General features: G+C 51.1%; 9 protein-coding genes across 9 annotated transcripts; 4 read left to right on the top strand and 5 right to left on the bottom strand.

The window, feature by feature from the left end:
- Positions 1–967: 967 nt before the first annotated feature.
- Positions 968–5,514, bottom strand: An08g06230 (uncharacterized protein; the record flags this gene model as incomplete). Its single annotated transcript, XM_001392701.1, has 2 exons — positions 968–5,404; positions 5,497–5,514. The coding sequence occupies 2 exons, from the start codon at positions 5,512–5,514 to the stop codon at positions 968–970; spliced, it is 4,455 nt and encodes a 1,484-aa protein (XP_001392738.1).
- Positions 5,515–6,173: 659 nt separating this feature from the next.
- On the top strand, positions 6,174–6,446 carry An08g06220 (uncharacterized protein; the record flags this gene model as incomplete). Its single annotated transcript, XM_001392700.3, has 1 exon — positions 6,174–6,446. The coding sequence occupies one exon, from the start codon at positions 6,174–6,176 to the stop codon at positions 6,444–6,446; it is 273 nt and encodes a 90-aa protein (XP_001392737.3).
- A 677-nt stretch (positions 6,447–7,123) lies between these two features.
- Positions 7,124–8,739, bottom strand: An08g06210 (uncharacterized protein; the record flags this gene model as incomplete). The annotated part of the gene is made up of 2 exons (XM_059749115.1): positions 7,124–8,520; positions 8,631–8,739. The coding sequence occupies 2 exons, from the start codon at positions 8,737–8,739 to the stop codon at positions 7,124–7,126; spliced, it is 1,506 nt and encodes a 501-aa protein (XP_059604090.1).
- A 220-nt stretch (positions 8,740–8,959) lies between these two features.
- An08g06200 (uncharacterized protein) lies at positions 8,960–10,862 on the top strand (the record flags this gene model as incomplete). Its single annotated transcript, XM_001392698.3, has 5 exons — positions 8,960–9,029; positions 9,095–9,356; positions 9,639–10,071; positions 10,151–10,390; positions 10,467–10,862. 5 exons carry the CDS (start codon positions 8,960–8,962, stop codon positions 10,860–10,862), a joined length of 1,401 nt encoding a protein of 466 aa, XP_001392735.3.
- An 809-nt stretch (positions 10,863–11,671) lies between these two features.
- An08g06190 (uncharacterized protein) lies at positions 11,672–12,666 on the bottom strand (the record flags this gene model as incomplete). The annotated part of the gene is made up of 6 exons (XM_059749114.1): positions 11,672–11,714; positions 11,844–11,936; positions 11,981–12,222; positions 12,270–12,374; positions 12,427–12,492; positions 12,568–12,666. The coding sequence occupies 6 exons, from the start codon at positions 12,664–12,666 to the stop codon at positions 11,672–11,674; spliced, it is 648 nt and encodes a 215-aa protein (XP_059604089.1).
- Positions 12,667–13,090: 424 nt separating this feature from the next.
- Positions 13,091–15,066, top strand: An08g06180 (uncharacterized protein; the record flags this gene model as incomplete). Its single annotated transcript, XM_059749113.1, has 7 exons — positions 13,091–13,311; positions 13,377–13,773; positions 13,835–13,925; positions 14,027–14,357; positions 14,439–14,644; positions 14,719–14,970; positions 15,023–15,066. 7 exons carry the CDS (start codon positions 13,091–13,093, stop codon positions 15,064–15,066), a joined length of 1,542 nt encoding a protein of 513 aa, XP_059604088.1.
- Positions 15,067–15,563: 497 nt separating this feature from the next.
- An08g06170 (uncharacterized protein) lies at positions 15,564–16,518 on the bottom strand (the record flags this gene model as incomplete). Its single annotated transcript, XM_001392695.3, has 2 exons — positions 15,564–16,198; positions 16,263–16,518. 2 exons carry the CDS (start codon positions 16,516–16,518, stop codon positions 15,564–15,566), a joined length of 891 nt encoding a protein of 296 aa, XP_001392732.1.
- A 1,268-nt stretch (positions 16,519–17,786) lies between these two features.
- Positions 17,787–19,022, top strand: An08g06160 (uncharacterized protein; the record flags this gene model as incomplete). Its single annotated transcript, XM_001392694.3, has 2 exons — positions 17,787–18,208; positions 18,275–19,022. The coding sequence occupies 2 exons, from the start codon at positions 17,787–17,789 to the stop codon at positions 19,020–19,022; spliced, it is 1,170 nt and encodes a 389-aa protein (XP_001392731.1).
- A 471-nt stretch (positions 19,023–19,493) lies between these two features.
- Positions 19,494–21,436, bottom strand: An08g06150 (uncharacterized protein; the record flags this gene model as incomplete). The annotated part of the gene is made up of 5 exons (XM_059749111.1): positions 19,494–19,908; positions 20,003–20,253; positions 20,508–20,837; positions 21,059–21,173; positions 21,396–21,436. The coding sequence occupies 5 exons, from the start codon at positions 21,434–21,436 to the stop codon at positions 19,494–19,496; spliced, it is 1,152 nt and encodes a 383-aa protein (XP_059604087.1).
- Between the last annotated feature and the right edge of the window lie 32 nt (positions 21,437–21,468).

Below are 21,468 nucleotides of genomic sequence, written 5' to 3'. Positions count from 1 at the left end.
CTCCTCCCCCCTCCCCTTAGTGCACCACCATCTTACACACGCAAAGAGACGCTTGCATATCCAGTCTTACCCATCGCAACTGAACCATGAAAGAAGAGGGAAGTAAAAAAAAAAAAAAAAAAAAAAAAAAAAAAAAAGCAAGCAAGAAAGAAAAGAAAAGAAAAGATATTTATCGGAATTTCTTCAACATATTCAAGAACGCCTCTCCGTCTCATTTCGCTCATACTTACTACATGACTGCTTCCCAAAACTAACCAGCAAACAATTTACACTTTCTTCCTTAACCACCACCACCCTTCCCTCCCTACCTTTATCTAGCCTCGACAAACTCAGATCCCAGTTCCCGAGAAGTCAAAACTGCGATCGGATCGCTGAAAACGTGGCTCAGGACGGTGCCATACACGTCATCCCGAGCCTCTTGGAGGGGAAAAGGGGGGGTGTCATTCAAGGCAGTAGAGAAAAGGGAGTGGTGTGCGAGAATTCTTTTGGATCTGGACCTTGTGAATTTTAACCTTTTTCTTATTCTTCTTAATCGGTGCGAGGTTTGGGAGTCTCGGAGTAGAAAAGCAAGGCATTCTTGTACTTTTGTACGTGAATACCAAATACAATAAAAAGGGAAAGATTGACTGCATGTAGAAAGAGGCTCCGTGATTCATGGAGTAAGCCAAGAAGGTTAGGTAGGTAAAGCGACCAGCAAAGGTACTACACACAAGTCTGAGGCATATTAGTAGTACTGTTGATGAGAGAATTGAACCTCTGTAGCGAGCAAGTCGCCCCGAGGTCTATGATCTCTTGATTTTACAAAGAGATACTATCGCACGAAGACCATCCATGTGTTTTAGAATAATTATGGATTTCGCGGTGCGCGCGAAGCACAGCACCCGTTGAAAATAAGTAACTAAGTACAGAAGAAGTGTCTATATGCAATCTACACCCGCCGTGCCTACCACCGAACCTATGCCATCGCTTAGCCCTTATTCCACTTGCCAAATTTCACATAATCATCGTACAGCGCCTTGAACACCGCCCGGCCAGACACGTCCAGTCCCGCGTTCATGGCACGCATCGTTTCGCGCGACATCACATCCAAGACTGCGTACAGACCAGGGACAATGGCGGCCTTCACTTCGGGGGCAAGTGTGCCGCGCAGGGAGCTCTGCGTATACTCCATGATCAGGTACTGAAGGTACTGTCCTGCGATTCGCTTGGCTTTTTTGGTCTGATCGGTCAGCCCCTCATAGCCACCTGCGGACTGGGTCGGTCTTGACACTGCGGATACGGTAGGGTCGCACAATGACGTGAGGAGACGGGTGAAGTGAACTGCATGCGAGGCTTGCAAAGGAGCAAGCCAGTATGGTTGTTGACCGAGTTTCTTTTCATGGATCATGGATCGACTGCGCTTCTTAGACCGAGCAAACAAACAGTCCAGCAGTCGTTCGACAGCAGGCAGGATGAGGTGGAACCGGCCTCCGAGCTTCTGACGGTGGATACCCAAGAGAACACCCATCAGGCGACACAGGCGGATATAGACGGTTCCCGCATATTCGGGGTCGATGCAAGGTCCCGACTTGGAAGCGCACACTGCAATGGATCCCAGCATATTATCGACGTTCCATTGCGTGATACAGCGAGTGTAATTCCGAAGAAGGATGTCGAGGCATTCGGTCGCAAGAGTAAACTGCTCGATAGATTTGTTGCGGGGAAGAGATTCGGTTACTGCGGTGCAAACCAACGATAATTCTTTGGCCGTGAGGCTTTCTTTGTCCTCGATTGGAGGCAACGAGGCAATCGCCAACCCGGCAATAAGCAAATGGTACTCCGCATTCTCGCCAACAAAGCCTAATTCCCGCACATCTTGGATCACTCGAGTCAACTCTTCTACGGACATGGACTGAAACCTTCCAGAGGTGGACCGGATGAAGAGCCGCTGTTCCTCGCTGTACATATGCTGCAGCGGAAGGGCCTCGGCACATTGGATCACAGGTTGTGTAATACTCTTTTCAGAGCCGCGCCCGGCCAGGACGCGACGTCTTATAAGCCTTCTCAGCGAGGAGCCCGAATCAACCGACTTCTCCACGTAACTTTCGATCTTTGACAGGAACTTTTCGACTTCGGCATGATCCGTAGCAAGGTCCTCAAAGTCTTCCAGCGCATCAATGATCTTAATGAGGGTAATCGTCTCTTCCAGCTGTTGTTTCTTGCACTGATCCTTGACTGACTTCACTTCCACAACCACCAGGTCAAATACCTTCTGTCGGCAAGCTGCAAGATCTGTCTCGTCGAAGACAGTCACAAGCTGCTTACGGTGGTGCCATAGCTGAGACAGAGAGATCCTCAGATAAAAGCAATCCATGGAGTCACGGTCAAGGTTTTGTAGTTTCGATGCCTTTGATGAGACCTTGCGGTACATCTTCTTGAACAGCTTATGACGCTCTTCATCGGACAGAACAAGCAGCTTAGCTATGACTGCTCTGTGCAGATTGCGGAACGCCTTCATGATTTGAAGATCAACATCGTTTCCCTGCAGGGTGACAGCCTTGGCAATCGTCCAGACTGGCTCCCAATTGCTGGTGACGGCCGCGGCAGATTTAGGCATATCAGCCAGCTTGGCCATCAATGACAACATTCCAACAGTGACTTCAGGCGTGCTGTCTTCCTGGACAATCACCTCCTGTAAAAGATCCAGCAAAATTGCTCTCTGACGGCGCACGATAAGTGGGGCAGGAATCCTCTGCAAGCTCTCAACATAGAGTTTACGATTCGTGATGTCCTCCTTAACCCGGCTCGAAAGCACGGAGATTAGATCAGACGCGATGGCCGGGGCGCTGAGCAGATACTCATGGCAGACAACGCCAGCCCAGGCCTGAAGGTATCTGAGTTCAGGGCTAATAGTCTCCAAAGCCGACGGTGATATCTTGTACTGAGATGTTGCCAAAAAGAGGATATGACCAAACAAAGAGCGTCTAGTTTCAGGCTCAACCCGATCCCAAACATCTGGACTTCTGACAAGCGTCAGAAAATACGCCAGGGCAAGAGTGTCCGGCCTATTTAGAGTCTCGATGCGCCCATTCCAGGGTGATACAATCGCATCCGAAGCATCTTTGTCGGAGATGGATTTGACCAGCTCTGTAATTTGGCTGGTAAGCGATTTGAACTGATCGTTGTCCAGCGACCCCTTGATGGCGGCAAGCGTAAATTGATATGCCTCGAAACATTCCAATGGAGCCCAAGGTTTCTGCAACCGATCCTTATGGTGACGCCGAATAGTCGCTGCACCTGTATCAACCAGGTGCATAATCGCAACTCCAAGATCATTGTCGGTGGACTGAACATTGTTTTCGAGAAGGTTTCGAGCGAGGCGCCACAGCCGCCATCGCCAATGCAAGGATTGCTTCGACGACAAGGTAGATGCCGCGGTGTGAATGACAGAGCTAAGAGACTCGTTCTTGTCCGCGAAGCTCAGATCACGATATCTGAAGCCAGACTCTAGGATAACGAACTGCGCATAGGCACCGGGCGCATCGGAAATCTTCCCATCCTCGCTCCTTATTTCCACCGCAGCTGCCTTTAGCTGCGCAGCTGCAAATGTGTGAGTGAGAGGACTTCGCATTACATCGCCATATGCATTGCACACGTCATCGTCCTCCCAAACAATAAAGGAGTCCAAGTTTTTGTTTTGTGACCGTGCCTCTTCAACCTCGATGAGCTGCTCGTACCAGTACTCCATGAAGGTGGGCAAGTCTCGAGCGGCTACGAAACCACGCAGCAGAGGGATAACAATGCCGTTCTTGATGGTCTCATAGCTGCCGTCACGTTGGGGCGTACCGCTGCGCCAATGGGAGAAGATCTTCTCCAGCAGAGCCTTCAGCAATTTTGTTGAGTCACTGAGACCAGAGTTAGGGAGGAAGATATCAACACCGAGCTCAACAAGCAGAGATGTAAGATTCCATTCGATCTGCGACAACCCATCCTTGAGGAGTCCGGTGTAAGAAGCGTGAGTGAGCAACGTATGTAGAGACAACTGCACGTTGCGTACAAGAACCACACGGAAGAGACGCTCCAAAATGCCGACGAATTCAGGAAGGTAAGTGGTTGTATTTTCAGATTTTACAATTGAAAATGCCAGCTCTGCAATAGCAACGAACAGAGTCTCCAGCCATGGCGCCTCGTGTGTCTGTCTCCGAAAAGTATCTCTTGGAACCGAACGAACCGCTATGTCGAAGAATTCCGGGAGTAATTCTGCTGTTTTCCACATGATTTTCTTCTGCACAGTGGTGTCCTCTGCAGTCTCTGTCGGGCATTCTGGTCTGCAGAGGATAGGTCTAAGCGTATCAGAGATGGGTTTAACAGGACTCCAATCCGGTTCACTGGCTGAATAGTCAATACCCGCACCTCCTCGCTCGTAGAATCCCCCGCGTGTCGGTATGACCACATGCAGAGCGATCAAGCGCTCTACCCCATGCAGTACGTGAGCCCTCTCATCGGTGTCGAGTCGGATCGAACGAACAGAGACCTGCAGTCTGAGTGCGCTCTGGAAACAATGTTTTGCAAAGCACTCGTTACTCAGTCCCTTATCCGAGTCATCCCGACGAGAAGACCTCAACTCCCACAGCTCCAAGACCGCAGGAAATACGTATAGGAGGTGTTGTAGGTCCGTCGTCTTGCGCGCATGGGAAAATTGCGTCGAAATCACGGCAGCCAGTCGGAAAGACTTTTGCAGCGTCACTGCGTTTGACTCTGGCTCACCCTTCAGAGCATGCTTCAGATGGGAGCTTGCAACCTCGTCCACTCCCAGAGTCCGATTCGCCAGCATGATCAGGCTATACAGGCAATCCAAGGCGCGAATAAAAGCCAGGAAACACGAGATCGGCGTGCGTGGCTGGTCGTCAACATCCATGGCGTCTGCTTCATCGTCGCCGGCCCTTTTTCTCTTCGTTCCCTTCTTATCGTAATCGCCATTGCGGTGCGGAGAATCGCTCAAGGTATGACTCGAATCCGAATCGGAGGGCAGTAGATCAGTCGTCCCCGCCTTCAACGCAGCGAATACATCCTCCTCCAGGTCGGCAACGGCTTGGTCGAAAATCGCGAGGAATTTCTGGTCCTTCAGAGTCGTAGCCAGGGTTTTTGGCGGAATCAGGTCGATCAACTGTCGGAGGAGGAGAAAAGAGGTAGAGTCGACGCGATAATTCTTGCCCGCTCGCAATTTCTTCAACAACCACCGGAGCACCCATTCCTCCTTCGGCGCGGCATTATTCTGAACATGAGGGGTTCGATTAATCTCAGGGTGACTCGCACACAGGGCAAGATCCAAGCCGATGATCTGAGCTGCTTCGTCCAGCTGTGTGGTCGGGGACGCGGTGCCTTTCTCGAGGCGGAGTAAAGCCTCCTGGGAGGAGCGCGGGCGCTGTATAGAGAGAAACAATCCCAGCAGGTTAGCCGAACACCCAAGTTGCATACAACCAAAAAATGCTCCAAAGACCGCGAGCCAACACATACCTCCGCGACCGAAGGCATCTCGGATGAGACGAGTCAGATCGTAAAGTACCGGTTTCCCCAAGATCCTCGGTGCCACCGCGTCAACACTAATCGAACATAGTCCGAGGGGAGTGGTTTCGTCTTTGACGTTTTTTTCTGCGGGGGGCCACCAGTGAGGGATTCCTTAAAGTCGAAAAAGTTGAAGACTGACGCCAGAAAGCGGAGAGCGCTTTGCCTAGTTTTTCCGACCGCCTTTTAGCCCGGCAGAGCTCGAAACGTTCCTCCCGATCAGTTCGTCCGCCCATCGACTCTCCTTCTCTTTCTTGTTTCTCATTCCTTTGCTTGCATCTCTAACCCTCCCTTCTGTAGTCTGTTGCCGAAGGTCAGTCAGGTCCCTGTCGATCCAATTGACCCCTAATTTGGGTCTTTGAATTAACTCTCGGACATTCAGCTCTTATCGCCATGGCCGACTCCAACGAATCCCAGCCGGTCGCACCGGTCCCACGCTCCACCAAGCCCGTCAGCGAGGCCCTGCTGAACGAAAAGGTACTTACACCACCATCTGAAGTTCCCATCGATCGCTTTGTTCCGTCTGGATGTTGAATGGTCTTGTTGGTTGGGCCTGTCATGGAGCCTCCGGACCTCTCCGCCCTTGAACAACCCCATCCGCAAATTGCAACTGCGGGACACACGCACATATGTCATCGGGAAGTGTAGTCAGTAGTGCTCGGGCTAATACGGAACTTCTCAATGCACAGTGGGATCGCGCCATCTCCTCCCTCATTATCCGCTCTTCCCTCGGTCTCTCCTTCGGTGTTGTCTTCTCCGTGCTCCTCTTCAAGCGGAGAGCTTGGCCCGCGTGGGTTGGTCTCGGCTTCGGTGCCGGACGTGCTTGGGAGGAAGCTGACGGTACGTTCATGCAACTGCATCCAAGATCCCTTTTCTCGCACTACGGGAAGGAATTGTCCTAGCTAACTTTCTGCAGCCTCCTTCCGTCGGGGCGACTCTCCGGTCAGAGATGCCCTGCGTAGGTAGAGCAGCTCGGCCTCCATTTCTGTATGATACCTGTATAGCTGGGAAGGAAAATGAGCTGCATCAAGAACATCTTTCGTCGTGTTTGAAATGGTCTCTCTAGACTTTTTCCTACTTTAGCATCCAATTCATCGTTGTGCTACCACTTTTAACTGTGTTGAGGCATCTGTAATGTTGCTTTTATAGTAGCTAATCCTTAGCATCAAGGACCGTCTGTCTGATCACACGATCACACTACTGGGCTTCTCTCCAGTTTGCTGCGTTAGGTCCAGACCTAAGTCTCTTTTACGATAGTTCTTACAGATGTTGTGCCAATCAGCATAGAACAAAAGGCGATAAGAGAAAGACAAGGGCTCGCAGAGCTGGGGGAGGAGATTGGTCCGTGCTTTTGAGACTCTAGACAAACGCAAGTAATGGCTCAGGAATATATACAATAATAGAGAGGACGAAAAGACTTTTGTATCCTCTATCATCCAACGTCTATGTGAAAGGGGTATCATGAACAAGCATCGGTCATCCGAGTAGAAACTTGATCGCGGGAAAAGCAAAGGAAGGGCATAAGAGTGAGAGAAAGGTGGAGTCGCGTTGCATCCAATCGCAGCTGAAAAGCGGGGTACTACAGCATAGAGTTCGAATGAGCGACAAAGTTATCCATCACGGGCATCTGCGACGGGCTGTGCCCAGCGGCGTCCATGGAGAAACCTGGAAGATTCATGTGGTCCCAGTTGCTCTCGGGCATGGCGGGCTCAAGAGGCAGTCCATTGTGTCCGCTGTGGGTGAGACAGCCAACACAGGTACAGTCATTCCCGCACTGGCAACTTCCAGTTGTATCGACGCAAGCACTAGGCAGCCCCACTGGGTACTCGAGAGTATAGTACTCTGACGGCACCATGAGCTGCTGTCCTAGATAATCCGCAGGTGGAGAAGAATAGCCATTATTTACGTGACTTGGATCCGTACCCTGTTGGGCATATGGGTGCATTGCAACAGGGTGAAAGCCTTCACCCAGAGGATTTCCGAAGTTTGTGAGGGAATATTGTAATGATGAGAAGTCTGGTGGTTGACTTTGCAGAGGGGAGCCTCTATGACTGTTCAGCCTTTCGGGGCTTTGCTCATCATCATTCAGGGCCACCAGGAGGCCCATTTGTTGGACATGCTGTCGTGTAGTGTTGTTGAACGGGTGAGACGCGCAGCCCAGACATTGACAACCATCGCCACAGCTACAGTCATGGGCGTCATCGCTAGCAGTACTTTCTGGATCTGCAACGACATTCTGCGTATTCTCCGACGGTTGCTGAGAAGTCTGGTTGCTGAAGAGATCATAGTTGTTGAAAGCAGGCGGATGCTGAAAGTCTAGTGGCTTAGGACGAATATCTGCGGCAGGTCCGGCCATGGGAAGATAACCGGACTCGGATACGGGCAATGCAAAAGGCTGCATGTACTGGCTCTGCTTCGCTGCTTGGAAATCCTGCCATGTCGAAACTTGAGGAATAGAATTCGGGGTGTATCTTGCGTTATCGCTGTCAAAGACTGGAGGGTGGAAGTAATCAGAACTGTTAAGAATGCTGCCTTCCATCTCGACGTCTTGAGCCGCCGGCTTGGACTTGCTACAACAGGAACGTTGAACCGCGGGAGCTTGAACCTCCGGAGTTATAGTCTGTGAGGGCTGGGGCTTGCGAGAGCAACAGCTGCCGCCCTGCGGCGCCTTATCTTCGCTAGCGCGCTCGAAGGCCTTGTGCGAGGGAGTTGGTTCTTGCTTGATGATATCATATGAACTGCTCAAACGTTGTTCCTGAGCCGTATAAGGCGATGGTCGGCCCAATTTTCCATGTTCCAATTGCTGGTTTCCGAATTCTGGTATGGAGTTCAAGGCTTTGGTAAGATTCTCTGGGGCCGTCTTGACTTGTCGTTTGATGGGTTTCTGGATTTTATTGGGAGCAGCAATCGGCATCGGAGGAGCAGGAATCGGGGTGGTTGAAGCAGATTCCGCCGCATCAGCAGGCACTTGGTACACTGGTCTGCACAAGCAAGTCGAGCCTACATGGCACAGTCGAAGTCAGTCACCAAAGACGCGACTACAACCGAAGGATAAACGATAGGCCATATCCGTCGCATTTACCCACCTTTGGGGATGCGGATCATGAACGCATATAGTTTCTGGCAGCTGCAAGTTCCCTTCGGATGAGGGCATCTAGCAAGCGGTCGTCCGGCCTTTGGGACCTTCATCATCATCCTGTCGAAGTGCTGGCATTTCGAGGACCGATGGCCACGGATACATGGCTCACTAGTGGAAGGATCTGGTTAGCAGAGAGCCTCTTCACCGGCGGAAAGAGTCATACCAAGACCATTTGGCCCCTTCTTCATCGAGAGGCATGATAACTAGCCCAGAGCAGCATCAGCTGAGAGTGTGCCGAGTAGTAAACCGAGCAGAGGGTCTGGGCTTATAGGTGAGATGAGTGTGCAAATGGCCTTACCCCGCCCGCAGGTAGGTCTGATCGTACCACGGCCGCAAGCAGGCTTTGGTAAGAACTCGGTCAATCACAACACGAGAAGAGAAGAAAAGAAATAAGTAGTGTGTTGGGCACAGGTAATTGCGGCGCAAGTCTCCTGAGGAAACAAGTTCTTCCCCTCGAAGCGAAGGTGGACCAGGATGCACACCACGAGTGGAATGACAAAGAGAGGCTGGAACGGGTTGGACCAGCGACGGATTCGAACGAGCGCAAGGTCAGCCGGTGGGATGGATTCCAAAGGCGGGGAAGAGACGAAGGTCAACCCGGCGTGGCCGAGGGATTGCTGCTCGGGACAAGAAGAATGCTGCAGCAAGTGATTACAAACCCGCAAGAGATCAAGTAATTGGAATTGCTGAGGGGAATGCCGTGGGGAAGATCAAACCGAGAGAGAAAGAGAGAAAGGTGATGGAGGGCCTCCGTTGCCGTCCGAACGGCGGAGCAAAACTTAGCGATAAGCCGATAAGAGGCTTCAAACGCGTGGCATCCCATTGGCAACCTCAGGCAGCATTATCCTGTGTTTATGCCTGAGGCACACAAAAGGGTGCTCCTGCGCGGGCTTGGCGGCCGGAGATTATCAGCCGGCGAATAACAAGATCAACTCGAATTTAACTAAGTAAATAGTTGGGCGAGAACGGATCTGTTCCTCTGTTCATCAAACACAAACAAACCTACATCGACCTCTCGTCTTCTAGCTGGCCCTGTCGCCAACTCCCCGGCTTTATCAAACTGGCCCCGAGCTCTTCCGCCGTGTCTCTTAAACCCATTGCGCAGTCCCCTCCATCCATCCATTAATCCAATGACCCCCGAATACCGTGATGACCCTGGCCAGACACCGGACAATGTGAGCACGGTGTCGCGCGCTCGAGACTTTTTCTCCGTTCCTACACCAATCAAGCGCATCTTCGACCGTTTCCCCCTCGTCACCTACCCCTCCAATGATCTCCCGCACAGCGCATGGTCAGATAAACGTGGCAATCGACTGTATGTCTTCACCGATGCCGCAAGTGCCAGGCATGGCAGACCGTCGTTCAACCCACAGTGTCTCAAGTGGCAGGTACGTACTCCGAAATGCAGCATTACACCACGTCTCCAGTACATCATCACTAATCTGTTATTTCTCTGCGTCTCTGCAGGCATACTTAAGATTCGTTGGGATCGACGTCGACGTGATTCCTTCCAACAACCATGCATCTCCCTCTGGCGCCCTTCCTTTCCTGATCCCCGCCCACCCCATCAACAACAACGCCCCTATTCCTTCCAGCAAGCTCCAAAAATGGGCCATTGAGCAAGTGCACTGCGAGGAGGAGCAGCAGTTGGATCTGCGCTTCGAGGTATATGCGTCGTTGCTGGATCATCGGATACGAAATGCTTGGGTGCGTTGCGGTCCCCCTCCCCCGGAATGAAATGTCGATAGATGAAATGTGACTGACTGGAATGGCACTGGGGCAGCTATATACCTTATACCTGGACCCTGAGGAGTTCGAGGCCGTTGCTCGACCATTATACGTGAACCCGTCCAGTACAAATTCCGCCGTGCGGACCGCTCTCGCCCTGCAACTCCAGCAAGCTGCCCGGACAGAGATCCTAAAAACGTCATCTTATATCGATGTGGGCGCCTTGGAAGCCGAAGCCAACGATGCATTCGAGGCACTGTCTACGCTACTGGGCGACAACCAACACTTCTTCGACCGACCGAATCCGGGTCTGTTCGATGCTAGTGTTTTCGCATACACACACCTAATCCTGGAGGAGAAACTGGGGTGGCGACGGAATCGGCTGGGACAGTTGCTGCGCCAACACGAGAACCTTGTACAACATCGTGACAGACTCCTCAAGTTCTTCTAGACGGATGGATTTGTGACAGAATCCTCTAATTACACTGTACAATAACACCTTATATGTGTCAATGCTACCTAACTAGAACTGAAACAGGCTTCCGCCTCAAAGAAATCAGTTATAGTCATATACCCCGATTAAACCATTTGGACAAGGTCCGGTCGAGCAATATCAATAATGTAGGGAACACTTTGGCCAGTCTCTGTCTATATTCCTGCCAGTGGGTGGGCTGGTAAAGTATTAACCTTCACGCTAGCCAGGTCAATTTCGCGTATAGGAAGCCAATCCGGGATATACGGGCATTACGTTGGCTTGACCCTCATACACCGACCGGCTCGGCATTAACGGAGGCAGTAATAGGCATTCAATACATCGAATTTTCACGGATAGAATTCTCGAGCCTGATCCGACCTTCTCTGACTTTGGATGTCTCCATTGACATCGTCGAGTCACAGATCCCACACATTAGCCATCACGGCCCGGGCATCAAACATTACTGGCAGAGCTTGTCTCCCCATCCGCATAGGCTTTGGTAGTTGTGGTCAATTCTCCCTGCCCATATATTGGGGCAATGAACTCCTGGCTCTCACTTCTCTCGTAGGCCCTCTGGATTTCTGTCTTCTTTGTAATCCCAGTTATTGTCCAACTGTGCCGGTGCAGCTCGAAGTCCGATGTATAACTTTGCTGTGTCTTCGTTGAGCGGCTCGTGGGGAAAAGAGAGCCAAGCTTGAAAAGTTTTCGCAAAGAGGGGAGAGACCCTGACATAAGGCCGAGATTGAATTCAATCTCCATCTAAATGAGGGACGTGGAAGCTGAATCTAAGGGAAGTCAGTTTTTATCTCCCGCCGACATTGGAAGGAACTATACAGGTGAAGTTCGTCGTATCATTGGCAAATTTTAGTGTCGAGAAGCGCACGAGGGCAGCAACACATGCGGTGAAGCCTGGACAATACTTAATTAATGGACTATTGAATTCCCTCGAGAGCTTACCAATGCAGAGCAGCCCCAGCACAAGTATTCGCCTCCTTATCGGCATCTGCAACTGCCAGATAGGCCATATCGGAAGTACTAGGATCGATACATCTAGCACGAACATGATGACACCTTGCATCATAAGAATTGCGTACGAGGTCTCAGTGGGATAGCAGCTAGAATTGGTGATAGCCTTGTCGTAGGCCGCTTGGACTGGGCGACACTGAAAGACCAGCGCGAGGGTCCCCGAGAGGGTGAAGGCCGCGATGATACCAAGAAGAGCTTTCCCGGCAATGTGAACGAAACGAGTCGGGAACAGACGCATGATGAAGATGAGCAGGCTCGCTTTTACAGTCGCTGCGATGACTAGGTAGGCGCATTGTGAGGCGTATTCGAGCTGCAAAGATCAGTTTGGGTAAAAGCTCTCGGCCTCGATGTACGAACCGTGAGAAACACAACCAGATGATCTGTAGGAACATATTTCATAGGTCGGCCCAATCCATAGTATGTGATGATATACGCCAGGGCAGAGAACAGATCCACTCCGATCTAGTCAGTCAGTTATCATGCGCGGGGAAATATTACCGGCTGCGTAACTCACAAGAGCAACCAGCACCAACCAGTCATCAAGTCCGAAGTTATTAAGAACGAACTTGCGCAGATACAGCTACAACAGCTCAGTCATTTTGGCCTCCAGATTGCTTGCAGGAATGTTGAGGAAACATACTCGAAGCACACACACCAAGGTTGTCGGAATCGCCAGCACCAACACAATAATCCGCACCGCGATGGTCATGGACGATGTTGGCACATCGTCCTGTTGCTCGATAGACCCACCCATCCTGACCGGCTCTCACGCACCAAAGCAGAGGTGGTCATCAGGATGGACAGAGAAGAGAATGCAAAATCGGGGAGAGCCATCATTTCTAGACTATTTGGCTGGGGTGCTGTGGACCACGAAGGAATGCAAGTCGATGATGCCAATACCTTTAACGTACAAATGAAACACGAACTTAGGATTTTCAGGCTCTAAATTCGAGGCTTGTCAAACATTGACAGGGGTTTGAATCCTGGGGGCAGGATCGCTCAAGACGCCGGCGCAGATAGCGTCTTGTCGGTTCCCAGCCGATATCCACCATTCGGATCACGGAATTCAAGTAACAGGAGCCTTCTTCTCAGTCTTCGTCGCCTTTCTTTTCTTTTACTTCCTCAAAATTTGGTGTGTGACAACTACCTGCATCTATAGCTCGTGCATAGATCACACAATGGCTGAGGTAGTCGCGGAGATCGTCGCCAACGCCTGCCATCTAGAGCAAGAGAAGGCCACGCATATAGAGACCCTCTTATCGCGATTTGACAGCCTGTCAGCTGCAGAACAAGACCAGGAACGGGCCTCTTACGTTGCTGCCGTCTTCCCCCTGTTCTTTGGCGCAGCTGCCGTCGTGCACGGGTCCAATGGCTATGAGCCGCAGCGTATAGTTCCCTGGTACGTCTATAGTTTTGGAACGACCACCAAAAGAATGCCTTTACCAACCACCACAATCGAGCCAGGTCTACCAACTGCTGGCTTCAACCTCGGGTAATTGTCCGTCCCGGATCTGCCCAACAAGTTGCAGCTGCGCTGGCGCTGTGCCGCTTTTTCCACGTCAAGTTCTCCATCCGGGGTGGGGGCCATTTGCAGATTCCGGGCTTCACCAGCAACCAGGACGGCGTGGTCATTTCCCTCGGAGCATTTGACCAAGTCCGTGTGGCTGAAGATAAATCCACGGCAGAAATTGGCGTCGGATTGAGATGGTTGGAAGTGTATCGCGCTCTTGAAGAGCACGGAGTGGCGGTTGCAGGAGGAAGAGTGCCTACCGTGGGGGTTTCCGGCTTGTTGCTCGGCGGCGGCATCTCCTTCCAGAATAGTCAGTATGGCGTCGGTGCCATGGGTGTCTGCAACTACGAAGTTAGTATAATCTCCTCGCTTCATCCCATGAAGAACACAGGAGCTAACAATCACTGAACAGGTCGTTCTCGCCAATTCCCAGATCATAAATGCCAATGCCCGCGAAAACTCCGATCTATTCTGGGCCCTCAAGGGTGGCGGGCCCAACTTCGGTACTATACCACCCACAATCACCCTAATCTATGACCAGCAACACCAGCATTTACGGTCGTATTACTATTCAGTATCAAATGTCTAATCCACCATCTCCCAGGAATTGTCACTAAGATCGAAATGAACACTATCCCCAACCAGATATGGACCGAAGTTCGCATCTACCCCCTCACGGCAGCTGACCAACTGCGCGCCGCTCTAATGCAATACCACGAGGCCATTGAAACAGACAACAGGGCATCTCTCATCTGGAACGCCACAAACGACATCATTCTCATCGTCTATTTCTACTGCGCGCCCGTCGAGAATCCTCCCGTCTTCCAGGCCTTCTATGACATTCCTTTTCTCACTAGCTTCGTACCCCCGGGAATCCGCACCGTTTACGATCTAGTTCAGGCCGTGGCGTCCGTGAATGAAGCCGAGCCTACTGTGTATGCCATATATCCTCCCTTTACATGTTCTAAACATGAAAAGTATATCAAAGAAACAAACTAACCAAAGAACTCTTGCAGCCACGAATTCCGCACCATGTCCAGCCGTCCCAGTCTAGAAGTCTACAAAGCCATCGAACAAGCTCATGCTGAGCAAGCCGAAGCTCTCAAGGACGTAGAAGGCATCGCCCTAACAACCGTCATTCAGCCCATGTCCTCGCTAGCCATGAGAGAAACGCTCAAGAATGGCGGAACTCCTCTAGGTTTGGAGCCCGTTGGACAGCAGTGTACGTATACCCCGAAGGGAGAACACGTCTTATGTTTCCTTCTGGTAGCTAATAGATCTATTCTTGTGGTACAGGGTTCCTCGCCCGAGCAGACTGGAAGAATATTCAAGATGAGGATCGCGTGCGCGAGGCAGTGCGCAAAATCGTGGATGCGGCGGAATCCGCGGCAAAGCAAACGGGCGTGTATCTCCCCTACAAGTATTCGAACTATGCGGCGTGGGATCAGGATCCGTTGGCGAGCTATGGTGGGGAGAACGTGAGACGGTTGAAGGAGGTAGCGAGGAAGTATGATCCCGAGGGGGTCTTTCAGACTTTGCAGAATGGAGGTTGGTTGTTGAGTAGAGTTGGGTTGGAATAACTACATAGACCTTCAAATAGACAGCTATGTAGGTAGGCGATATATTGTACATATACATCAGTAAGTAAATATGGGATTGTACAAGAGATTTGTGGTTTCCACAGCGATGTGGCTCAGAAAGTTTGGATGAGATGTTGCCGGAGCTCGGGTCTAAGACATGCATTGGCCCGGCCCAGGCATGGCACTACTCAATGGGAAAAAAGCCATTCTCGTTCATAACAATTCATTCAGGGTCGCATAAAATTATAAAGACATGATCGCAACGTGACACATGAGACATCAAGCGGATGCATGAGTCATATAGGAAAAGCGTTGACAAAAAATGAGGGAAGAAATAGGTTAGAGGCTGTTGTGCCGGATGCATAGACCGTACCAGACGGGAAAGGCTGAAGAAGAGTAAACAAGAGACAAAGGAAATAGAGGAACAAAGGAAAAAAGAAACTTGAGGATATCAAGAAAAAAGAAACCATTGAAGAAAGAGAACCCCAGCCATGATACCGTTATCCATGCACGCTCAACATAAACGAAGAGATTCAGAACCCAATGACGCTCGTAACACCGCTAATAAACTGTTGCTCCAAAGGGTGCTGTTTCTTTCAAATCCTCGACCAAATCCTCCACATTGTTCAAGTACCGGCCCAGCAATGCTTGCTTCTCGTCGGTCGTACGTGTATCCCGATGCGCCTTTCCGCCGCCGTGAGCGCCGGGAACATTTACACTCCGGGAGACCGGGGAAACACCAAGTTTACTTGGACTCCGTTGATGTCCAAGGACTGCCGTGTTAGGCGCACTGGCCGCGCTGGTGGGGATCATGGGTGTTTCCGGCATCAAGTAGAAGTAGAGAAACTCGACAAGTTTGAGCTTGACTTCACGCGATGTTGCACGTTGTTTGAAAAGCGAGGTCACCGTGAGCAGTCCGTCAAGCTCCTCGAACGTGCGGGTGTTGGCGGGATGGTCCAAAAGAGCCGTGACCAAGGTGAGAAGGGTCGCAGACTGGATGGCGGGGCAGTTGATTGGGTCGAGGAGGTCCAGCAGCAGGTTCATATAGATTTCGCGCGTGAATAGTGTGCGCGATGGAGGGTGAAGGAGGAGCACGCCCTGTATCAGATCGAGTGTGGAGACGATGAGAAGGTCATTGGTGCCATTGCTCCCCCGCCCAAGCAGGTGTTCGAGACATGTCACCAAGCGCATTGCGACTGGTTGCAGTGCATTAGTGTTGGGAACTCACATAATCGCGAGTCTGCGGATAGCGAAACTTACCATTCCATTGAAACCCCTCTTGGAGCTTGAAAAATTCCCTGAAGGCCGGGTCATCTCGAAGTTCGGCCAAAGACTTGGGCACCGGTTGTGGAGCCCCAAAAGACAAAAGGGACCGCCGTTTGTCAGACGACGGGCGTTTCGTCTTGGATAAACAAATCTGTGCGAGAAGCCCTTCGACCTGCCGCAGCCCTTTGCGAACTTTGCTTGGTTCGTAAGAGGAAAGGTAATCGAACGAGTGTGCCAGCAAAGCCTCCATGGGTAATACAAGGCAGAAGTGATGAGTAGCACGGCTATTTCCAGAATTAACAGGGGAAAAAAAGGAACTAGGTTGCAGGTGAAGGGAAACGGGTGAAAAAGAAAAGGACGGGCCGTGATCTGTCAATCGCAAAGGACCCTGGGCCAAGAGATACGGCGCTATCTATATGTAGTACCTTAACTTAAGAGAGAGGAGCCAGAAAAATAATCGAACACGGCTGAGCCCAGGCGCTTGGAAAATGGGGGCCTTAATTAAAGGCTACAGTGATTGGTGAGCGATAGTCAGTGGGCTCGATCAACTAGCGAAGAAATAGTTGTTGTCATCGTGAGAAGCTGATCGAGCCGATTTAGACTCGGTCACTGGGCAGCCTTAGTGACTGCAGCTCCCCCACATCCGACAAAAACACCCGATGGTTGTCCCGGAGACGCACGATCGTGTTCCAATAGGCGTGCTACGGAGACGCCATGAAGAACAGGATCTCCTTGATAGCCTTCAGCTAATGATGTCAAGAAAGGGGATCCATTTTTCAGCTACGCCACTAAGTCAATCCCTGGCCATGATAAAGGCCTGAGGGTTATCATGCCGTCACCCGTTGGGTTGCAAAGAGTTCCTTGAAGAAGTCGGTCAGTATAACAGCCAACACGGAAACAGTCTCCAGCATAGTTTGGACTGAATGTTTACAGGCCCACCGACCGTGCCCACGACAACCTGCTGCTCGTGGCTGGTGCAACCACTCAAACGTCACCACCCCTTGCAGACAGTAGAATTGAAAAAAAATTCCGTCACACTCGTCACACTTGTCACACGGAATCACACAGGAGGGGAATCTGGTGTAACTTGAGAGAGAGAGGGGAAGGGGAGGAAGTGAGGAGAGGCATTCCAGCCTGTCACCGGATCGGAGTTTCCCAGTTTCGCCGACCCAGAGTCATGTGACCCCAGCTGGGGAAAGCAATATTGGCATGTGATGCTCCCTCGTCACTTGGCTGAGTTCCCCGCAGCGAAAGCGAAAGCAAAAGCAAACGCAGCCTGCAATCCACCCTTTTAAGGTTACTCCTCTCTTCATTCTCGCAGGGCGTGGAACTTACTTAGTGCAACTGCGCCCTATTCCTGATACCTGTAAGATGGGCTTGCTCACTCCTCCCTTTTCTCACGGTTGCCTGGTTGTTACAGCATTGTCCGCTCGCCGAAGACCCCCTCCCCTCTCTCTCCGTTCGCGACGAGACCCCAGTGATCACCTGTAGAACACGCAAGCAGTTAACAATCAAGCCATGTCTGCAGGGCCGTTTCCAGATTTCTCTGCTAGCAGATCTTCTCAACCTGGATTATATTCCCTCACAGGCAATTCCATTGACGGCAAGGGCGGAGCTAGCCTAGGAAAGCCTGATCTCCTGGTGAGCCCAGCCATGGATCACACAGGCCCGGATGAAGATGGGCTCCCAACAAACACGAACCACTCGCGCATGCACAATCGTAATCGCTCCAGCGTCGATGGAACCAAATACAAGGATGGACAATGGTCGCCAGATAATGAGAGAATCGTTCTGGGACCATACGATTATATGCTACAGCACCCCGGCAAAGACATACGGCGGCAGCTTATCAACGCTTTCAACGTATGGTTGAAGGTACCCCCGGAGAGCCTCTCAATCATCACAAAGGTGGTGGCCATGCTTCATACTGCATCGTTACTGTAAGCTGTTTTCATCGTGCCTCGGTTTAGTCTGGACACCTACCTGACCTATGGCGTATGAGCCAGGATCGATGATGTCGAGGATAACTCTATTTTGCGACGCGGTATTCCCGTAGCTCATAACATATACGGCACCGCGCAAACCATCAACTCTGCGAACTATGTATATTTCCTTGCTCTGCAAGAGGTGCAAAAGTTGAACAACCCCGCTGCGATTGACATCTACGTCCAAGAGTTATTGAACCTACACCGCGGTCAAGGAATGGATCTCTTCTGGCGAGATACTCTGACTTGCCCCAGCGAGGACGAGTATTTGGAAATGGTCGGTAACAAAACTGGGGGTTTGTTCCGACTTGCAGTGAAGTTGATGCAGGCTGAAAGTAGCTCCGGAAAGGACTGCGTGAGCCTCGTCAACGTCATGGGGCTGATTTTCCAAATCTGCGACGACTACCTCAACCTGTCCAACACTACGTACACCAAGAACAAAGGTCTTTGTGAAGATCTCACGGAGGGAAAGTTCTCCTTTCCCATCATTCATAGTATCCGATCCAACCCCGGAAACCACCAGCTCCTGAGTATTCTCAAGCAAAAGACGAAAGATGACGAAGTCAAACTGTATGCAGTCAGTTACATGGAGAGCACTGGCAGTTTTGCGCACACGCGGGACGTGGTCCGAGAATTGCGAGCCAAAGCACTGACCCTAATTCAAGCGATCGATGGTGACCAAGCAGATGGACGCGAAGACGGCGCCATGGTTCGGGCGATCCTCAACAAGATCACCGAGTCGACACTGGGGGAGTGTGGTCCCCAGTAGTAGATTCAAACAGGCGATGGTCAAGCACTCATTCTCGGGGATAATTCGCTGCCCATCCCTGGTTGGTTGGTTGGTCGATTGGATGGGATCTCGTATTTTATACAGGATGTTGAAACGTGATATATTTTAGCCTATTGATCAGATGCCTTATAATCTGAAACATTGCGCACTCATGGCGACTCTAATACGAACTTCAATGATCTTATTCCCTTCTTAGCTTCTCCTCTTCTAATCCGGGAGAGATAAGAAACCAGAACATGTTAATCACCGTCTAGATACTGAATCCAACACACAGCCCGGGGTATATGTAATCTTCCGCCAAATGCCCAATTGCGCGAAAGTCCAATGATCAGTCGTGTCTGCTCACGCACCCTTCTTTGTCTATACCAACCACATATCATATCATGTATAGGCCAAAAAATACTCTTTTGCCCAAACAAAATCTTTATCCCAGTGTCCCTCAAATCCTTTTCACATGACCACACAGCAAGCCTTCTCCAGCTTATTGAGAATCTTAGGCAGAACCGCATTAACCACCTGCTCGATCTCATCCTGGTTGCCCGCACCCTGTTGTTGCTGCTGCTGCTGTTGCTGCTGCTGCTGTTGCTGCTGCTGTTGCGAACCGGGATATTGCTGCTGCTGCTGCTGATGCGGGTGAGCATAGGTACCCGACGGATGCTGTTGATGCTGAGGGTATTGCTGATAGTGAGGATGATTGGGCGTTGGCGCAGTCTCCATATCCGCCGGTCCACCAGTCAGATTCACATAAATGCGCCCTGCGTTCTCCTCAGTCGCGTACTGGAGACCGAGTTCCTGGCAGACTTGCTCTACTCGGGGCTTGATTTTCTGGATATGATTGGCGGAGTGGTTGCCCTTGCCGACAATTCTATTGATTGGGGAAAATTGTAACAATTAGCGATCAGTGTCGAGGGTAAAGAAGAAGCCAGTGTGTGTGAGAGTAACGTGAAAGGGAAGCTTACACATGGAGATGATCCTGACCGTGCGCTTTCGCATATTTAATCCTCTCCTCGAGAATCTCCTCAGCCTCTTCGACGAATTGTCCGTGCAGATCGATGGTGTCTGCCGCAACACGCCCGTTGGCGTTGTTCTCGCGGAAGATGAACTCCGACGCTTGCTTGTTGTATTCTTCCATCTTGCGACCGTGGGCTTTGCCTTGTTCCGAGAGTTCTTTGGCCTTGGCGCCATCGCCGCTGGAGTAGGCTTCTTGAGACTGACCATTAAATATTGGTTAGTTGTTTGTTTCTTTCTCTAATTTGGCGAGCGGTTGGGTGGTTGCGGCAGTGGTTGTCAATGGCGTACCCGTTGGAAACATGAGTTGCGCTTTGAAGCTTCTTGTCGGGCTAGGTTGCGGAGTCGGTCATATTCAGCCTCTGCATCTTGGCTCTGATCGTGACTGAAGGCTTCGGTATCGGTGCCGTTAGTTTATGGGGAGATTGTGGCTATGAAGGTAGGAAGGGATCATACCCCGAGGGCCCATGTAGGACATTTCATGCTCATGCATTTTGACGAATAAGGGGTGTCTATCGGAAGAGACCGGATGTAATGATAACGTGATGGTTTATCTGCGACGGACAGCAAATCCCTACGGGTATCGTCTGTATGCGATATCCTCGATCGCAAAAAAAGTGTAGCGCAAAAGGCGAAGACTGCGAAGGAAGGCCGATCGCGCGAGTGGATGTTGCAGTCCCTGGGAGATGGATCGGGAATTGGATCCGTGGATGGATCAGTGGAGCGGCGATCGGATTGGCCGATGAGCCAGCCAGGGATCGTGGATGGAATCGCACAGGGAAAAGGCTGGGCTGGATTGGAGATCCATGGTCACCTTCTTTCTTAGATAACTTCATGCGGTAGGCGATAGTCTAGTTATCGGTTTGGGTTGAGTGTCTTACTCTGCACGGTCTTCCTCAATCTCTTTCTTCGTATTGACAGGATGCACGGTCAGCCACCCCCATCACGGGTTGCAACGGACTGGGAGACTTTAGAAAGCCTGTCAGCCCATTTCCGTGCTTACTTACAATCCTGCAGACCAGACCATCATCCACCAATCCTTTGCCATTCGGCATTTCTGCAGCCTGAGCCACCTCCATCAAGTCCTGTTCAGCACTGACCGTACTCAGCACTTCTTCCAGGCTATACAACCGAGTCAGTAAAAGCGTCTACATAATAAGGTGTCTACGCCAAGGTCACCAAGCCAGTGAAGAGTGGAAACCAAGTCAATAGTCTGGCCATGCTCCATGCGAAGATGGGGATAAGTCCAGTCCGAGCTGCCTTCTTAGGCTATCGGTCGACAGCGGCAGGAGTTCTCGATTATAAGCAGTTGCGATCCTCCAGGGGATATGTAACTTAAGTTACTCATCATAATTAGTATAACCCAGAGTGGTAGGAGAGTACATGTCAGGCAGCTCGCCACGAGGCCCTTCCCCAA

This window comes from Aspergillus niger, assembly GCF_000002855.4.
Source record: "Aspergillus niger supercontig An08".
Lineage (NCBI taxonomy): Eukaryota > Fungi > Ascomycota > Eurotiomycetes > Eurotiales > Aspergillaceae > Aspergillus > Aspergillus niger.
The sequence above is the reverse complement of the archived record's forward strand: the minus strand, read 5'-3'. Positions and strand labels throughout refer to the sequence as shown.